Raw genomic sequence first — 19560 nt, 5'->3', positions numbered from 1 at the left:
CGGCCAGGGGCCACAGCTTCCCTTCTTCCGCACGCCCCTTCCCTTAGGTCTTGTCCGCTGGGAATGTGAAGATACCAGGAGTCCGTAGAGATGCTTCTCCCGGAACGCCAGCGGGGGCACGGCGGGCGACGCCCCCCGCCCGAGGCCGCGTTGGCGGCGCCGCGACCCCGCCCTCCCGCGCCGGTCCTTCCCTCCGCTCCCAGCCTGTGCTCAGCGCCAGACCCGGCCCCGCCGTCCCGCTGCCCGCCCGCTGCGGCTCGTCACCTCCGGGGTCCCAGCCTCCACGGGCCGGGGCCGCCGCTGCCGCCGCAGGACGGGGAGGCGGGCCATGGCGTCCTGCGTGGGGAGCCGGACTCTGAGCAAAGATGATGTGAACTATAAGATGCATTTCCGGATGATCAACGAGCAGCAAGTGGAGGACATCACCATCGACTTCTTCTACCGGCCGCACACCATCACCCTGCTCAGCTTCACCATCGTCAGCCTCATGTACTTCGCCTTTACCCGGTGAGGCGGGCCGATCCGCGCGGAGGGAGCGTCCTTGGGCGAAGGGAAGGGGCCGACGGGTGGCGGTGGTGAGGGGCACGGGTCGGTGTAGCTCTGGGTGAGGAATCAGGCTGGCTCTTCCACGCACACCCTCGCAGACCCGCCAGGCGTCAGTTCCTCCACCGGCCGGGTGTCTCAATGCACACCCAGCTTCCTGCCCTACAGCTCCGCTGGCCTGGCGTTGGTCCCTACCCTCCAACCCCCACCCTCACCCCCTCCACCCTATACCATCTCCTCCTGTACAGCGCTTCGGGTCACATCGGGAGCACTCGCGAGTCCCTTAGAGCGATTCCCCACCTCTCCTATCCCACTGAGCATAGCTCCCCGCATACATCACGACACGGCCCCCCCGCTCCAGCCCCCGTCCCTACCCAGCACCCGGCATGAATCATCTCCTATGCACCACTTTCAGCACTTACAGCTACATGCTGAAAGCACACCGGTCTACAGCGTCTCCGCGCACCATACACAGGCCCAGGGCACAATCTGGACCCCTTCCCTTGGATCTCCGGTTTTCAGCACTACCGGCCAAGCACAAAATGCACATGTGAGTTGCACTACACAGCCTTGCCCATGCAGCACCTTCAGTATGCGTAGCATACAGACCATCTAGCATAACCCTTCCCCCAGCCTCAAACAGGACCACAACACAAATGATGTAGACATATATCAAAGCTGACCTTTCCCCTTCCAGTGCAGCCAGTATCTATCACCTCTTGTGCACATTGCTATAGAAACACCAGCTTACCACATATCACTTAGTGCATACTCTGCTGGGTTCATCATCCAACACATATGCTGAAATGAGAGATATTGTCAAGCAATTGTGGCAGTGCCTGGTGCATAGTAAGTACTGTGGAAGTGATAAATAAAACACATAAACCTCAGTAGAGCACAACTCTTTCTCCCTGAAAACACACACACACACACACACACACACACACACACACACACACCCATACGGTCAAAGGTCTTCTAATATATACTTGTGCAGAGGAGCCCAGTTCTTGATACCCACATCATATAACTGTACCTCACTGAATATACGGCCCCTCACTCCTAACCCAGGGAACCATTCCATCCCTTGTTCATAATGACATGCACACCATGGGTCCTACTTAACAAGGATTTGTATTTTCTGAATGAACCTCTTTAAAGAAAGGAAAGGCATACCTATCACGCTGTTATGGTTAAAAAAGATCAACCCAGGGAAGTATAGTTTTGGAGCCAGATTGTTGGCTTCAAAAGTATCTGTGTGTCCTTGGTTGAGTTACTTAACCTTTCTCTGATCCACACTTGTAAAATGGGGATAAAATATGTACTTAACTTCATATGGGTTTATGAGCATTCAGTGAATATGTGTGAATGGACTTAGAGTATCTCATACACAATGCACAATTAATGTCAATTCTCTTAGCATTTTTGTCTGACAATCAATGATTCTCAGTTCAGGTCAGCAGAAAATGTGCAGAGGTATATTGAGTGGTCACAAGCATTGGAACTTCTAGTATTTTGTGGGTGAGGATTAAGGATGCTAAATATGTTATGATTCATGGGACAGCACTGTACTGCAAAGAATGAATTGCCCCCTCTATAAATGCCTGTGTGTGTACATACACATACAAGATAGACACACATGCACGCATGTAAGTGCCAGTGGTGCCTCCATTAAGAATCACTGTGATTTTTCATATTTTCTTGAAACTAATAATACTCTCCCACATCACACATGTTTCTTACCTCTGCAAACCATTTGACTCTTGGTTCTTATTTTGTGCTTATCTGTTTACATAAATCTACCTAAAGCAATAAGGCATATGTAACAATTACTCTTCATGATTGAGGGATATAGCTACTATTATTGTAAAGTCTGAGAATGCTCTGCAGTGGGATAAAACCAGATATGTCCGTAGTATCCAACAAAGAACATATTTCTAGCCTTAGAGAAAACTCATTCTTGTCCCTATTTATGGTTCCCTTCAAATACTTCATTCATCATGTCAGCTGATTTTACCACTTAATAGTTATGTGACCACTTAATTTTGCTAAGCCATAGTTTCCTTATTTATATGTAAAATGAAAATGTCTAATAATACTCCAGAGGATTGTCTAGCATGAGGGTTCAATTCATTGTTTTAGGTAATCTGCATTTAGCTCAGTTCATGACAAATAGTAAGTGCTTAGTAAACATTAGCTATTACTATTACATCATTTCATTGTATGCTAATGCCTTCTAGATTATATCTGTCCTTCAAGCGAGGATGAAGTATGCTCTATTATTGAGAAAAAGGATGAAGGCATTGGAATAGTGGATGTTGCTTTTCTTGGGTAACATTCCTGTTTAGTGTTAGGTTTGGTTTAACTTCATCTCCTGTGTGGGTTGGAAGTAGTGCGCGAATTTCTTTGGAAATGAGAAGAGTAATTAATGGTATTTTATTCTGAATGAAAAGTAAGAATGAGCAGTTTGTTTCCACCTTTTATCTTTACTATTATTCTAGGTCCCCTAAGAATAGGTCTCTCTTCCTTTTTTTCTAATACAGAAAGTCGCAGTCTTTTGTAACTTCCCTTTTATAGCATATTCTGTCAAGGCAGTCAGTAAATTACAGCAAAGAATATGAATTTTAACAGCTTGTCAAAAGTAATGGAAAAGGCATAGTCTGAACCTCAGAATACGGTCTTTTCCAAAAATCATTTTATTTCTTTGAGTAATTTCATAAGAAGAAACTGTATATTGAAGAACTCATTAATAACAAGTTTCACCTTATATAAAATCATAAGCACCATTAAGGTAGTTGGTACTTACTAGCTCTTACTCATTTTTTGTAATGATTTGTGACCCTTTATACTGGGACATTACGGTGATCGCTCTATCTTTCTCCATAAAGATGGAAAGTAATTACTTCTTAAATGAAAATTATTCATTCTGTACTCTTTTATAATGATTGTCTCCAGTACCTTGTACATACTTTACAACAGGATTTTTAGTTGGGTGACTGTTCAGTGCAATTCTTTCTGTAAAACTTTAAAACTGTGCCTTAACGTTTGTTTTTCAAAGACCAGTGATCTTAGAGGACAGGACATAGAATAATTTCAAGGTGCCACAGTACCAGTCTGTGAGAAACAGTACCTGGGTCAGGTCACATGCTGCTGACACATAGCAAGAATTTAGGATCGTGAAGAATTAGATATCACGCACAGAAGTCAGAGACAGGTTTGGATTTGTCAAGTAGTTCTTTTGTTAAATAGCAACTAGGTCAACTCACTCTTAAATCGTAGTGTTTAAATCTCCTGTCTCTTTCACCTTCATTAAAAATGAAGCCAGATACTATTGAATCATTCTCCCTAAGCTCATTTCGCCACATTTTAGGATAAGTATTTTTATAAGATAAATGCTTTGGCATGTGTTTTGGAAGTTTGTTCAGCCAAAATGGGGCAAAGAGAACTTTTGCCTTGAGCTCAGAGTATAATTACTAAGGTGCCTCATATTTACTCTGCTTTTCAGAGACTGGCGAACTTGGAAATAGTGAACGGCTTCAGTTTCAAAAACTCAAACGTTAGGTTTGAAAACACCCAAATCTACTAACACACTCATAGCAGCCCACTCCCTCCTTAAGAGGCACTTGGGAATGAAACAGCGGAATCCACCTGTCCAGGAGCGCTTGTGTCACAGCCGTGTCCAATCGCCCCTTACACAGAGGAGATGGCCCTCCCACAGCTTGCTGTACCCAAGTGCCGCTTAGTCTGTCTGTGCTAGCTTTCTTCTTGATAAGAGACGGAGGGCACAGGTGAGGGCAGGGAAGTGGACAGACTTTTGATTTATGTGTTCTTATTTACTTGTTGATAATGGTTTTATTCTCGTTTGCCTTCAGTGGACTTGGAGCTCCAAGCCGTAGTTCTGCCTTCTTTGTCAGCCTCTCTCGTGGATATCTGCTAGCTTTCCCTATTCTGTCCCTTGTAGACCACATAAATCCCATTAGAAAACGTCTCTTGACACTGTTGATTCAGTTGTCTTGGTTCTGTTTCCTTTACGTACATCGTGTTCTTTCTTTCCCATTAACGGAAGGCCTGGATGTCCTTGTTCCTGACACCGGCTCTATTAAGTGATGGTCCACAGCGGCTGTGTGCTGGGGCTCAAGCAACCCTGGAGGTGAACAGAGCCCTCTGAAGAGGTCCACTTAACAGTGATCTTAACGTTTCTCTTTCCCACTTCCTATTTGAATCCTATTTTGTGATGGATCTAAGTAAGCATCTGCTATATCCTTTCTTGTATTTATGTCTACTGTTTTAGGTTCCTAATAAGATTATAAAGTTCTTGGAGGGGAAAATGTATCCTATATTTGTGTGGGGTCTTCTGTAGGAGGTAGGTTCCTGGGTGACTTCGGATATTCATTTGGTTTAGATGCTGCCTTACCTCAGAGAGATTCCATGCCTAGGAATTGATACCTGGTGGTTAGCATTTGAGCTATAATTCTATTACCAAGTGTAATACAGTTAGTTTTGTGATATAATCCCTGTAGCCTCAGATTTCTCTAGCGAAGTTAGCAGGTTTTCAGTCTCCTTGAATCCAGAAACCAGACGTTGTCCAGTCAGCCAGGACTGCTTCCTGAACCTTCGGCTCTGTCATCCTGTTTAATTCAGTTCAGCAATTCAATAGTTCAGGTCTCTGCTCACCTGGAGTAGACCTGGTTTATCTTCACCAGGTCTCACAAGGCCTTCACACTTTCAGGGCTGTTCTCCCTCCCAAGCCCAGGCTGTGGCTCAACAGTCCCCTTATCCTTTGAGACAGAATGCCCCCAGACTTTTACTCCATCTCCCTCCCACTCACCCTCCACACTGCTGCCCTCATGACCTTCTAAGACAAAGTTGTGACCCCATCTGTCCCCTGCTTACAGTCTGTCACTGCATCCCCATCACCTATAGGAATTGCTGGCTGGACCCAGGTCTTCCATCATGAAGTAGCTCTGCCTCTCCAGCCTTGCCTCCTATGACACCTGCACGCAGGGCACACAGCAGGCCCGGATGGCTCCCCGGCCCCACACCTTGGGCCAGGCTGGCAGCTCTTTCCCAGTGAAGTGCACTTCCTGGCACCTTCCGTCTGTCCACGAGCCCATGGCGTCCTGGGCTCCTTCCTGAGCCCCTTTCTTGATTGCTTCAGGAAGCCCAGGAAGACATGTTCATACACTTCCAGACACCTTTTATTATTGTGTGTCTCTTATGGGTGTTGTAATAACTGTTACAGCATCGTTTCTTGAGCCCAAATATGTTAATCATCCCAAGATACACACCCAGAAAATGCTAAATGAATAAAATGCAAGAAATCATTTATCCAATAAGAACTTAAAAAAAAAATCACTCTTCTCCTTTAGTTGCTATCTAAGTTATAATTCTTGGCAGGGATTATAACTTGCTGTAAAATAAAATGAATATAGTCTTTAAACGTAATACCAAAGCTAGTTAACATCGATCCACCATGTAACCTGGGACTAAGTTTTCCATTAGGAGAGAGGATCCTTAACAGTGACCAGCCTTATAAACATGACCCTACCTGTGTGTCTCAATTTCAAGGCTCCTATTAAAGAGAAGGGAAGGAGAGGATGTGGGGAGGGAGGACAACCCACTTAGCAGCCTTAGGAGTCATGGTAAAGGGTTTCTTGTCTGCCTGGCCCCAGGGAGGAAGCCTTGTCTAGATGGTCTATGACTACATGGAGTTTGTTTCACTTTCCTGAAGTCTTCCTCGCCCACTGCCTATAGTCAGATGTTAAACTAACAATCTGAGTCCAGAACTTTTTCTGAGTGCAAACTTTTTCTTAGTTCAGGGCTTGTCTTACACCTTTCCTGCTTTTAGGACATTCTCTCCTCTCTGGGTAGAAACAGCATCCGACAGAAGGAGTTGATGGTGTTTGAATTTGTGGCCATTCAGCACTGGGACAGGAAAGTCACTGTTAGTGGACTCCATGGCCTCAGGCTGTGCTTCACTCCTATATGACCTGAGTCTCTGGACCCACTCAGCCATAGCATCTCTTTCATTCTGGCACCCAGTGTATTGAGAATGTCTGCTGTGTGCCAAGCATTGTGCTGGGCATGGGAGGTACCTCAGAGGAATGAGGTGGGACCTGTGCCCTCTGGAGCTTAAATTACAATTTTATTAAAATCTGCCCATTCAGTATTTTTACTACCCGCCCCCCCCTCCCCCCCCCCGGAGCACCTCCTAAATTTGGCAGAGGGAAAAGGACTTTGCCCCCCTCCCTCCAGCTTGTCTGTTTGTATCATTTTGGTAAATGTAGCAATCTTGACCTAGAGCCAGCATTCCAGAGCCCTGGCTCCCACTTCCACTCTGCCTCCTATTCGTGTGTAACTGTGGGCAAGATAAAAAAAGAGCTTTATCTTCCTCATCCTTCAAGTAAAGATAATAGTCCCCCACACAACCATGAAGCAGTTAAAAGAAAATGACAGCTGCGGAAGTTCTTTGGAAAGTTCAGAGCACCAGAGATTGAGACATTTGTCGTTGTTGGCTGCAGCAGACCTTGGGAAGAAGTCAGGGCTTTGGACAAGGTTGTCATGGCACGGAGAGTTGACTGGGGTGGGGGGTGGGGTGGGGGGTGGGGTTGGCAAAAAGCCTCATCAGTCATGCATTCAGTTCTTTCTGTGTACCCACCTCTTATAAGGGACTGTTCTAGGTGCCCTGGGAACACCCTCTCCACTCTCAAGAAGCTGCATGTGAAGCTGAGCTCAGATGGGGCTCACATTCCTTCTGAAGATCACCTGCTTACCCTCCAGTCATTGATCACAGAAGTCTGATCTTCCTGTAGTGTACATTTTCAGTTTATCTAACAACCCTGCTGTCTATCTGACTCATCATGTTAGATGTACTAAGATGGCATAAGAGAGTTTGACAGAACAGACATTTGTAAGTTACAGATAAAATAAAAACAAGGCTGAAATGAGTATCTATTGCCTGGGAAAAGGTGAACTGTAACTCATACTTTATACCAAAATATACTCTAGACATTCATGGAAGAAAAAACTGGAAACAAACAAAAATGCAAAAAAATTCTGGAAGCAACAACGGGCGAATCAAAAAATCAAAACCAAAACACAACAATCTCAGAGTAGGGAAGACCTTTCTGAACTATGATACATCCCAGAAAGCATGAAGGAAAAAAAACTGGTCAATCTGCACAACAAAGAGTCAGTAAAGAAAAAATGATAAACTTAGTCCTTACATCAAGGCAAAGAGTTAACTTCCCTAATACACAAAGCACTCTGTCCAAAATCAATTAAGAGAAAGAACAACAAATGGACAAAGAAAAACAAGTAGAAAAATGGGCAAAGGATATGAAGAGGCAGTTCAGAGTGAGAAATCCAGAGGCTCTCAGGCAAGTGAAAAGGTGTTCAGTCTTACTCATGGTTAAGAGGTGGACCAAGTGAAACAACACTGAAAGACCATTCTTTATGAACGTATGGACAAAGGTAAAATTGAATGACTGAGCTGGAGAGGATATGAAGAAAAACATAAACAGGCAGTCTCTCATATTACCAATAGTAGTATAAATTGAAACTGCTTTAATGTAGGGCAGTTTGGCAACATATTGATTTAGGATGACAGATAATTTTTTTAGGAGGCAGCTTGGCATAGGGGAAAGATCATGGGAAAAGATCACCATAAAGCTCTTATGTCTTCTGGGTTGACTGTTTAAACCTGAAAATGAATACTCAGTGTTCTCTTTTCTGTTTTCAGGGATGACTCTGTCCCAGAAGACAACATCTGGAGGGGTATCCTTTCTGTTGTTTTCTTCTTTCTCATCATCAGTGTGTTAGCTTTTCCCAATGGTAAGTGATGTCTTTCTCCTGTGCTGCATGGTGTCCTTTTGGTGTTTTTGAGATGCATGCCACCTAGAAGATAAAACCAGAACGTGGAGTAAAAAATTAACCTGCAGTGGTTAGGTCACAGGCCCTAGAGGCAGACTGTCCCTTCTGCCACTTGCTGGCTCTATAGTCCTGGGGAAGGCCCCTAGCATTTTCATGAGTGCTTGAGTTTCTCTTTTGTACAATGGTAATAACAGGTAGGTACTGTTGAAAGGGTTAATTAAATTAAAGCGTGTTATATTCTCTGAATAGTGACTGACAGATTGTTAGCTCTCAAAAAGTGTCTGCTCTTGTTTTTGTTGCTATTTTTGATATATCGGCTGAGTCATAAAATATGCAATTATTATTTAGTCCTATTTGCTAAGGACATGGTCGGTGCTGTGATGAGTGTTACTTAAATAATGTGTTGTCCCAAGTGATCTTTTATCACAGTAAACTTTGCTGATCATGCATTTGGGATATGAATTTTCAGCATCAGCTTTAAAAAAGTCCATTATTACTGTGAATTTTATCTCCCATCATGATTATAGAGTGAGACGAAGTCTTTATTTAAAAAAAATATCTGACATACTTAAGATGCATCCCTTTCCTCTGAATTGTCCCTTGCTTTATTTTTTCTTATTTCTCTTCAGTACCTTCTCCCTGGAATATGCTTACTCATTTTCTGTAACCATTTCTAAATGCTTCCTTTTTATATCCCATTTCTTTTACACTTTAGATATTTTGAAATTATTCAGCCTTACCTATGAATTATGTCCCATGGGCCATATTCAAACGTCATACTTTAGGGAATGTTTCTTCTCTATCTTCCTGTCTCTTCAGTAGAATGCAATGTATAATATAAGAAACTCATTGTGAATGCTACTCATTTTTGCTTGGAAATGTACCATGGTAATAAGGTCCTAATGTCAATTCCACTATATGTGTGTTGGGGGATAGCAGCAGGCCTGGGGGGAAGGGTGTTCCCCCATCAGTAAGCCTTTTCGGACACCAGCTGGCAGCCCTACAGTTCAACTCAGTTCAGACACTGTCTACCCAGAGTTAGCATCAGATCCCACAGGTTAAGGGCTCAGTCTCACAAGACTGCCCCCACTTCAGATGCCAATTGCAAGTCTAGATTGTCACCGGTGGTTCTGACCAAATGGTTACAAATCAAAAGTCCCCATGACCCCTCCTTATGTTCAGTTAATTTGCTAGAGCGGCTCACAGGATTCAAGAAATAAGCTTACTCACTAGATTACAGTACCAGTTTATTACAAAGGATACTTATCAACAGCCAGATCATTGGAGAAGACTTGTGGGAATGGGCGAGGAGCGTCCATGCCCTTTCTAGGTGTGCCACTCTTCTGGCATTAGAAAAGTGTTCGCCAACCCAGAAGCTCCCCAGATCCCATCCTTTTGGGTTTTTATGGAGGCCTAATTTACATAGGCATGTTGATTGAATCATTGGCCATTGCGAATTGAACTCAATCTCTAGCCTCTCACCCTTCCCTGGAGGTCTGGGGGTGGGACTGAAAGTTCCAACCCTCTAATCCCATGGCTGGCTCCACTGGCAGCCAGCCTTATCTTTAGGTTAAGTTCTCATTAACGCAGCAAGAAACATTCATCACTCTCATCACTTAGAAGATTCCAAGGGTTTTAGGAGCCCTGTGCCAGATAAGGGCAAAAGACCAAATATATATTTCTTATTATAATCCACACTATCACACATGGCAAAGCCAAAGTCTTTCCAAGATGGTGGCAATGGGATTTTGTTCTGTATGTTTGCTTAATCTTACGTAACACTGTGATTTTTGCTGATAACATAATAATCCAACCAGTAAAGCCATGACTGAATCCTTCAGAGAATGAATTGTTTTTGATAACTAAGTTATTTGACAGCTGAGTTTAACTCTCCAACCACTCGAGCTTCTAGATTAAATTTTATTTTTAGTGGAAACCTTTCACGATATGGAAACCTGCTGTCTCAGTCAGTGCAGGCTGCTGTAACAGAATGCTCTAGACCGGATGGCTTGAACAGCATAAGATTCATCTTGTGGCAGAATTCCCCTCCAGCTGTAAACCTGTGAAACCAAGCACATGCTTACAAAATACAGCAGAGGGACAGGCACAGGGTAGACACCCATTCCAAAAGGGAGAAATAGGAAGGAAGTAAGGGTGACAAGTTCCAAGCAAGTTCAAAGTCAGGAAGGCAAACTCTGTGAGATTTTAAAGCTCAAGAATCATCAGTCCTGGGATCACCTGGCTGGTTCAGGTTGGTAGAGCATGTGACTCTTGTTCTCTGTGTTGTGAGTTCTAGCCCCATTTTGGGAATAGAGTTTATTTTAAAAAAGAAGAAGAATCAATCCTCTTTGGATCAAGGCTCTGCCTTCCAGACCTACTGGGGTAATAACAGTTTCTTCCATACCTCTGCCCAGCAGGGGTCTAGCCTGCCCCCATGGGTCTGCTGGGTGTTGGTCTTTAGAAACCAAGGTGGAGATATTTTCCCCACCTCCCAGTGGCCCATGCACTCTGAGGCCTGTGGTGGAAGTGACAGCCGATAATCTCCCAGTTACCTTTGAGGTCCTTCTTCCTGTGTCTTAAAAAATAACGAATGTTCACAGCCAAGTCGGCTATGCTCTGGTCCTATAGGATCCAGGAGTCCAACAGAAATCTTCACTTTAGGGGTTCAGATTAAAACATAATGAATTTTGGCAAGAGTCTGGGGAGTCTGTAACTACCTATATACCCTATGCAGATATGACAAAGTTTGGCCTTTCCATGACGATTGAGAGTTCTGGTAATGCACAATTTTTGGAGTATGACAATAAGATGTCCATGATATTGGCTGGGCCATGGAATGAAGGGGTATTAACCTTACTATAGAATTGTCTAGGAAGAGTCCCCGATATCAAACAGCTTTTTGGCTACTTGCCAGCTTTCTTTTCTGTCCCTCTTCAAACACCCGAAACCTCAGAATTTTTGGTTTAGAGGAGAACTTGGACATCATGCAGCCTATCCCTTCTTTCAAGGTCCTGTGTTGTAGGGTAGCTAAGTGATCACTTGCAGCATAACGTGTTTTACATACATGAACCACCGAGGTCTGTGGATGGTCTCCCTGAGCTCTGGAACCCCGCCTTTTCATACATAGGTGGCATGAGAACACAGTCCAAAGCAAGGAGATGGTGAGCCCCAAAGGAGGGTGTGTAGGTGACAGTTCAGGTAAGAGTGACTGCCTCTCCTCCCCTTAGCCATTCTACCTCTCCTATCCTGTAAGGGCCCGCTGCTTGCTTCTACATCATTAGTCAGTGTCATGACCAGTTTTGTTCTGTACCCTTTATTCTTATTTCTTTCTTATCTACTCTTTCCCTGTCCTGCTACTTTTTTAATACCAGTCAAGGCATGATAGGTGCTCAGGGAACTGACAGTCCCAAGGTGTCAGGTCTGTTCTTCAAGTCTTCAGCTTTTCTTAGCTGTGTGTTCATAGTTACTTAGTTCTCAGCTGTAACTTCTTCATAGCTTTGAAGGTTTCTTTTCTGCCTTTGTTGTTTTTTTTTTCTTTTAAACTTACTTTTTCTGAATCCAGTACCGTTTTGGAAGTCTGAGGATTCTCAAAGATTAGTCTCTTGATAACCAGGACTTTATAAATATTCCTTCAACGAGGCTTCAGCAAGAACTGAATTTGGGGCTTCATTAGCAGGTGGTTTTTGTCAGGCACCAAAGGCCCTGAAGATTGGGAGATTAAGTCTATTGCGTGTAACATTTTATATGATTTCTGCCATTTTTTTTCTGTTCCCTAATGAAGTCTTCTCATCTCCAAAGCCCATTTCGTTTACTCAGTCTCTCACTGTGGGACCGTGCTATTGTTCTCCCTCTGGGAAGATAAAAGTGAAGTTTGTTTTGTGCTTTTCTTCTCCCGGCTTGTGGGCTTCGTGATACACACAAAGTGGGGAGGACCATGAGGCTCAACTTGTCCAGTCTACCCAGTTCACAGCTGTGAAAGCTGAAACGCATTCATCCACGAAAGGTCACCCAGCCACTTGATGTCAGCCCACTAGTAGGGCCTCAGCTCCTGTGTTTTTCTTTAGTGTCTGTTGTTCTGGTCATTTCTCCCTGTTAGGTCCACTGGGATGTGTTTTTATCTCTCTCTTCCTATGTGGCTTTGTCTCCTTTTACTTCTGTTCCTCTCTTTTAGTGTCTGGCTTTACTTTTTCCTGGGAAGAAGAGCCTTAGGGTCTTAGTTGGTCTTCACCTAGTGGCTTTGGATCCTGTGGAGTTGGTTGGTGGTGGTGTCCATGTTCCTGTGTTGCCCAGAGGTCATGTGACCAGAGGGTGTTGGCAGATCAATTGGAACCTTCCTGCTTTTTCTTTTTCCTCATCTCTCCCTGCCTTATTGATAACTTCCCCTGCCGCTCCTGTGTGTGCCTACAGAACATATAGGCAGATCATACCGTAAAAGAAGGTTTTAGATGCATATAGAAAGAGGCAATGGCAGTTTAATAATCTATGTAAGAAGGATTAGGAGCTAGGGTAGCATGTTTTTAGAGGGCTTCTCTTGAAGCCTGTGTACAAAGCAAACATGTTTTGTGTCTGACTTGTGTTCTAAAGATTCACTTATCCACACTTTCTAAAAGATTAGTGAAACTGTAAGTTTTCTACCTTAAAGAATGTTATTGTTGAATATTTTTAAATGAGGGCTGGCTTTAGGGGGTGCTGGTGTTGATGATGAGGGAACTACAGGGCCACTGGGAAAGGATGGTCCCAGGCCATGTGGCCACTCAGACCTCAGGCCTTCCTAGGAGCCACGATGCCGGGTGGCCACTTCCTGAGGGGAGTTCACACACACTCCTCTTGTTCTCCAGACCAGTCACCTTATTTTCCATTCTCCTCCCCCTTGGCATGAATTGTCAGATTAAGTAATGAAAATGAATGGGAGAAACCGAGCCCAACGTTAGCCTTCTCCTTGAAAGGCAGTTTTGGGGCAGTGCCTGCAGTGGATGGCATTCCCAGAATGGCTCTGCTTTGGCAACTTCGGATGCATTTATCCTTGACCTAGCAGAGGCTGCCCTGCATGTTTGACTGCAGGCCTGAATTTGATGCCGTCCATATGTCTCATTTGCGTGAGTGCCTCTGTAGTATCTGTGTGGTAGCATCAGGCAGCTCCTTCAAGAAGGGGGGTGGGGGCATGATTCTTTTTGTAGAGTCTCAATAAGAAAGGAAGCCCTTGACTTTCTCCATAGGGTTTTATAACAGTTGGGATGCTTTTGGCCACAAGTAATAGGAAGCCCGTTTCAAAATGGCTTGAAGGATAGAGAGAATGTTTACTTTTCTACATCACAGGAAGTTGTGAGATACAGTGGCTACAGAGTTGGCTAATTCAGCCGCCCTGCAGCATGTGAAGACCCAGGCACTCTGCCTTCTTCTGCTCTCCCATCTTCATGTTGGTGCTGCGCTAATGATCCTGAGGTAGCTGTTGGGTGCTGAACATACGGTCACGGGCAACACCCAGAGGAAGAGGAGGGCACCTCTTCTGTAGATCGTTTTAAGAGTAAAGAAACCTTTTCGAGAAATCCTCCAGCACACTTGTCGTCAACTTCTCTTTGACTAGAGTTGGGCCCCCTGCCGTTTCTCCAAGCAGACCTCAGGACAGGAATCCATATTGCCCAAAGGAGTAGGCATGTGATAGATCTTCAGTGACCAAAAGAATAAAAGGGAAACAGGATTACTTCCATCGGCTGAGCCTTTATCACTGAGTTATCTGGGAGAGGCGTGGACACTCAAAACAGAATTTCTCTGGGCGTCAACAGGGTGAGTGGCTGGGGTGGGTTTTCGAGTTCCTTCCTTCAGGCTTGGGGACACATGTGGAGGGAAAGACCCTGAGGTGAGGCCGGGGAAGGAGGATCTGATATTGCCTCAGGCTGCTGCTTTTCTGCCAGCGTCCCTCTCATTCTCTATCAGTTCCTTCAGAAAAGGTCTTTTTAAATGTGGCCTCATCTCATTATAGCAACTGAGGCTCAGGTAGAAGTGAGCTTTTACCTCCACCCCTGTATCCTTAGAGTGTTATTATAGCTATCACTGTGTCAGTGCAGTGATATCTAGAAACCTGTTTGGCTGTGAGAGTTCTTTCCACAGGTGGCTTTCAGAGGTACTTTCCAGTGTTTGAGGGCTTCGGGAACTGTTCCTCCCCCTTGCACCCTGCCCGCCATCCTACCCAACTACGCAAGCCTTATCTGCACCCCCAGCCCCTGGCCCACAGGGGCCTCTCTCTCAGTAGGTAAATGTGGGATTAAGTCATGGGTCTGCTGGGAAGAAAGCTCACAGAGTCAGCCCTCTCTTCTCCATTCCTTGGCTGCAAGAGGAATGCCATTCAGCACTTCTTTAAGGTATTTTGAGAAGAATGAAATACTAGTGTGTCTTGATTTTCCGGAGTTTATCCTTTTGTCTGTCCTTTGGCCTCATTTGACTTCTCTGAGCAAAGATAGTGTTAACCATATCTCCTTGAGGTTTGAAGGGGCCCCAGAAGGCTCCCTGTCCCCTAACTTTAAAACGAAAGTCTAGTCTTTCCGCCCCTCCTTTCCCCCGGCCTCCACCGGCCATTCTGTTTCCTGCTCTACTACTTTTTCTTCAAAAAAATTCTTAGGATTGAAATTTGCTTAAAGATCATTTTATTTACCTTTTCTAGATTTTTCCTAGAGGAATTTAAACTTTTCAAGTAATAATCTTTGTCAGTGATACCTCATTAAAGCTGAAAAACAATGATAATCCAGAGAAGACGTGGATAGGATAAAGAGGCCCAGGGACACAGATGTGTAGCTTGTGGAGAGAGAACTCCTGATTTTGGTTAAAAGAATTATTCTTCCCTGAGGTTCAGTCTAGTTTTTGGTAGGAATGACAGGTCTCTGGCAAGTCAAACTGATCTTCTTTTCTTTCTTTTCTTTTTTCTTTGTGTGTGATTTTCTAATTTTCTAATTTCTGAGGTCGGATCTTTTAAATGCTAGCTCTGCTCATGACAAGGACATTTGATTTCTGTTTCTTTTGAAATCAAACTCACTCCTAATGTCTGATTGAAAGTTTACATCTTCTAGGTGGAGGGACTCATAAAGAAAGAAATCCTGCCATGTTTAAGTGCACCCCGTAAGAGAGCACAGTCCAAAGCAAAACCACTTCTTTCTCCCTCGCCGCCTGGGCAAGCCTTCTCCCTTTCTCCCATATGATCAAGAAGAGTAATTCTTGCAGGCAGCTTTTATCAAATCAGAAATAAAGTATAGACACACACACCAGGAGATGGAGCACCCCTAACTTCTTGACCATGCGGAGAACGGAGGAGCCCCGCCTGTACATGCCCACTGAGAAAATAGTCTGTCGGGAAAGAAGATGGAGATAAAGTGAAGGCAGGGAAGGCTGTAGGCAGTGTTAACATGTCTGGACAGATAAACCCTGTGGGAAGCATGGCTTTAAACAGGACTGGACTGCATTAGCCAAATATGAGTAATCCAGTGAGCATAAGTGTCAGGGTTTTTAATACAATATAGAAAGACGCCAGCCTCAGCCTCCTTTTTTACAAAAGCAAAAGAATATTTTCAGCAATACTGTCATCTTCGATGACAAAGTTGGTAATCTTAGTGAGTAATGCTCCTAGTACGTACTTCTTAAAATACGACATGAAAAACATCGAGAGCGTTTTCTCAGAAAGAAGTGGGCAGATGTGATCATTGAAATAAAGCCTGGATTTGGTTTTGCAGTTGGCTTCTGAAAGCGTCATCTTTTCAGTCCTGCATCTCTCCTTTTGTGGTCAAAAGATACCACCGCTCCCCACCCCTGCTTGGTGCAGGGTAGAGCAACACCTTTCCTGAAACCCATCACACCAGGTTTCTTAGGCCTTTCTCAGATCCTTTCAGTACATTTCGATTTGCAAAGCTGATTTTGCATTTTAAAACTTAGCATTTTTTTCAGAAACATTGTGATATTACAATGTGTAAGTGGCAAATCTGGAGAAAGCGGGGAAAGATTCAATAGAGAGAAGTCAAAACAAGATTTTCAACAACAACAACCAACTGCAGTAAGACGAACATTCTCTTCCGGGCTCCGGAACAACACGTGGCTGTCGCAGGAATCACAGACTGGCGGGGGGAATACTGTGGAGCTGGAGCACGTCCCGGTTAGGTTAAGGAGAGCCCGCGAGGCCCCGTCAGCCCCAGATGCCTCAGCCACACGCTGCATAGGGTGAGGTAAGAGAGGGCTGAGTTCTGTTTTTAGAAGGCTACTCTTCAAGTCATCATGGGCTGAAGATGACCTTGGATAGACCTCTGAGGGAACTTATATCAGTTCCCCATCCTGTCCCTTTGTCCTTCCTGACCCTGTGTTTCCTGACCTTGCTTGTCAGTTCCACAAAGCAGCGCCTGCAAACACTACTCACTGGCTTGCTTCTCTCCCCTTGCTCTTCTGGCCTTGGGACAGTCCTGCTTCAAACCTTCAACGCCTCCCCACTCACCGCCCCCACTCTGTCCTCCTCAGCTGGCCCAGGCCTGACAGAGTTGATCAGAAAGCACAGAAATGCCCTCAGACCGAAAGTGGAGTCCTGTGAGCCTTGTGACCCTGGGAAAGTGCCGATGCCTCAGTGTCCTCATCTGTAAAGTGGAAGTGACAGAAAACTCATCACCCAGCTGTGAGGACAACTGAGAGACAATGGGGGGCAGGGGGTTGTTTCACCCTCCAGACTGCTCCCCATTAAGTGCTCAGCAAAGTACTATTAGAACTATGAATGCTCTTGAGAATAACCCTTCTTCTATGATTTTGAGTGTTGATTGGGCATGGAATTCTGTTGGCAAGCCAAATAATCATACCATTTTCGACTTTCACCTTATAAGAGGAAATTTACAGGGAGAGAAAGCTGGGGTCCTGTGTTCTGTCTAATAGGTTAATTCAGTGGTTTGGATGAAGTAATACTTGCAAACCAGCCAGCCACCATAATACAAAAGTCATTCGTGGTGACAAGTTGAGCTATCACCTAACAGCAGTGAAGAAGAGAATTTAGAAGAAAAAATGACTTAAAAGATAACCATTTTAGCCATCAGTTTTCCAGTGACTTGAAGGCAGGTAGCCATGTTAAGTTACCTGGAAAGGAATCCTTGTTTCTGTGCCTCGCTGTGCCTTTCTGAGAAAAAATGTGGCGGATTAAAAAGAATGTAGGCATTCGTTGGTCTGAGCTTTTGCTACCAGAACTGAGAAATGGAACATATTTGGAGAAACCTTATTTAAATCCCTCACTGGGAGCCCTCAAAAACCCAGACATCACATTCATGGATAAAGCAGAGTCCCGCACAAACCTAACTCGCCTTCTGAATTGCCCACCGTGTAAACTCAGGAACTGACCAGATTTGGGTGATGTTGATCCTTGTAATTCACTGATTTTCCTAACATGAACTTGATCCATCAAAAGAAAGCAGTTGCAATATGTTTCAAAATCATCTTTTTAAGATAAGGCGGCTAATTTAGGAGGAGTTGCAGAATAAAAATTACCATGTCCTGTTTCCTTCAGTCAGGATTCCAGATTGCCAGCAGCAGAAGCTGGCTGCCGATTAAAAAGGCTTGTAGGATGTTGGCTGGATGACCTCTGGGAGGGCTAGGAAGCCAGGTCCCAGGCTAAGCTTCTAGAAACTGGCATGTCACCCAGAGTTGGTCTCATTACAAAACCCCAGTGAGCATTTACTATAATCTGTCCCACTGTTACTCTGCAGTGAACTGCCACCATCACGGTGCCCCCTCCCCCACTGCTGTCCATGCCAGTTCATGGCAGAGGGAGAAGAAGGGGTTGAAAAGAGCTCAGCATACTTAACATCTGTACCACCAGCTCCAGAGATCAAATCTGGCACAGGGGGCCAATGAAAAACTAAGCCCCGGTTATGAAGAGGGCGGGGCAGCAAGCTCTGGCATCTCCCTGGGAAATGTTGGATTCATAATGTTGGAAATGCTCCCAGAATCTGCAGGAAGGCCCTTGCGAAGGGGTGGGCAGCCCCAAGTTGGTCAGGTGCCCATGAGAGCAGTGTTCAGGATTTATGAACTGTGCAACCTTTCAGTGGATAGTAAATCAGTTTAGTGGATCAAGGCCCAACCTTCTTTCTCCCCCCCTCCTGCCCCGTTTTGTTTGTTTGTTTGTTTTAAGAAATAAAATAGGAGAGAAAGTATTGGTGTATCCCTTGTAGTAAGAGTAACTTTCATCCTGTAAAACTTGTTTTCACAGTGCTGAAGCTGCATCTGTGTGTCTGAACTGGGTTGCCGTGTCCAGAGTATTTTGTTACCATGGTTCATGATCAAAAGCCACTGTGTTAGTGCGTTCCAGTGCTCCAAGGATTTGTTTTCAGTTTTAAACCTCACCTTACTTGTTTTCAAAGCAGTTGTTTCTCTTGTTTAATTTTCTGAACCTACCCCTTACCCTGTGTCACACACTACACGCACGCACACACACACACACATACACACACACACACACACACTCAATTTCACTTATGAAACTATAGTATATTCCAATCACTTACAGGCTGGCCTGGTAACCTGCTCACTGTTGTAACATTGTTTCCATGGGAAATTATGATCTGAGTTAAAGACAAAGCTTTAAAAACAGAAACCTCTGTTGTGGAAACTGGTACTTGTTACAGTTGTGGTGGCAGTTGCTACATTGCGAATAAAACATTTCAACCCCAGACTTCGACCTCTAAGTGTTTATGTAGAAAAAAAAATTTAACAGTAGAGAGCTTTTTTCTTTTTTAAAATCTCTGTAGAGACTACTTTGCTTTTAGTTTTTATTTGAAATCAGTTCGTTCTAACCCAGTGTTTTCTATCTCCAGGCCCATTTACTCGACCTCATCCAGCCTTATGGCGAATGGTTTTTGGTGAGTTACCCATTGATAGATTTAGAAATATATCTTACTTAAAATCCGTTTTCTGTGTATCATTATAGCAGTTTTACTTACTGCTGTAGAGTAGAACTTTATGACCTTTTACTTTTTGGTTTTCTTAACATAAATTTTTATGAAAATTCTGTGCCATAAAACAAACGCACCGGTGGTAACTTCAGATTCTCATATGTGAACTGTCTCAGACGTCTTGCCCCCCGCCCCCACCCATGCTCTTGTCTCTTACTGTACACGGGGTCTGACGTAAAGGGACGTG

The 19560-nt window shown here is 44.3% G+C and overlaps 1 protein-coding gene across 3 annotated transcripts in view; it reads left to right on the top strand.

The window, feature by feature from the left end:
* Positions 1-219: 219 nt before the first annotated feature.
* Positions 220-19560, top strand: part of PTDSS1 (phosphatidylserine synthase 1) — a 62320-nt gene continuing 42979 nt past the window's right edge. For all 3 annotated transcript variants that reach the window (XM_039253458.1, XM_039253457.1, XM_039253459.1), the window contains exons 1-3: positions 220-507; positions 8285-8376; positions 19236-19280. In XM_039253458.1, the coding sequence (XP_039109389.1) occupies positions 329-507; positions 8285-8376; positions 19236-19280 (316 nt within the window). In that variant the 5' untranslated portion in view covers positions 220-328. The remainder of the gene's footprint in view (positions 508-8284; positions 8377-19235; positions 19281-19560) is intronic.

The sequence above is a fragment of the Hyaena hyaena genome, unplaced genomic scaffold (assembly GCF_003009895.1).
Source record: "Hyaena hyaena isolate Hyena2069 unplaced genomic scaffold, ASM300989v1 scaffold_452, whole genome shotgun sequence".
NCBI lineage: Eukaryota > Metazoa > Chordata > Mammalia > Carnivora > Hyaenidae > Hyaena > Hyaena hyaena.
Note: the sequence above shows the minus strand (reverse complement) of the source record. Positions and strands in the feature narration are given on the sequence as shown.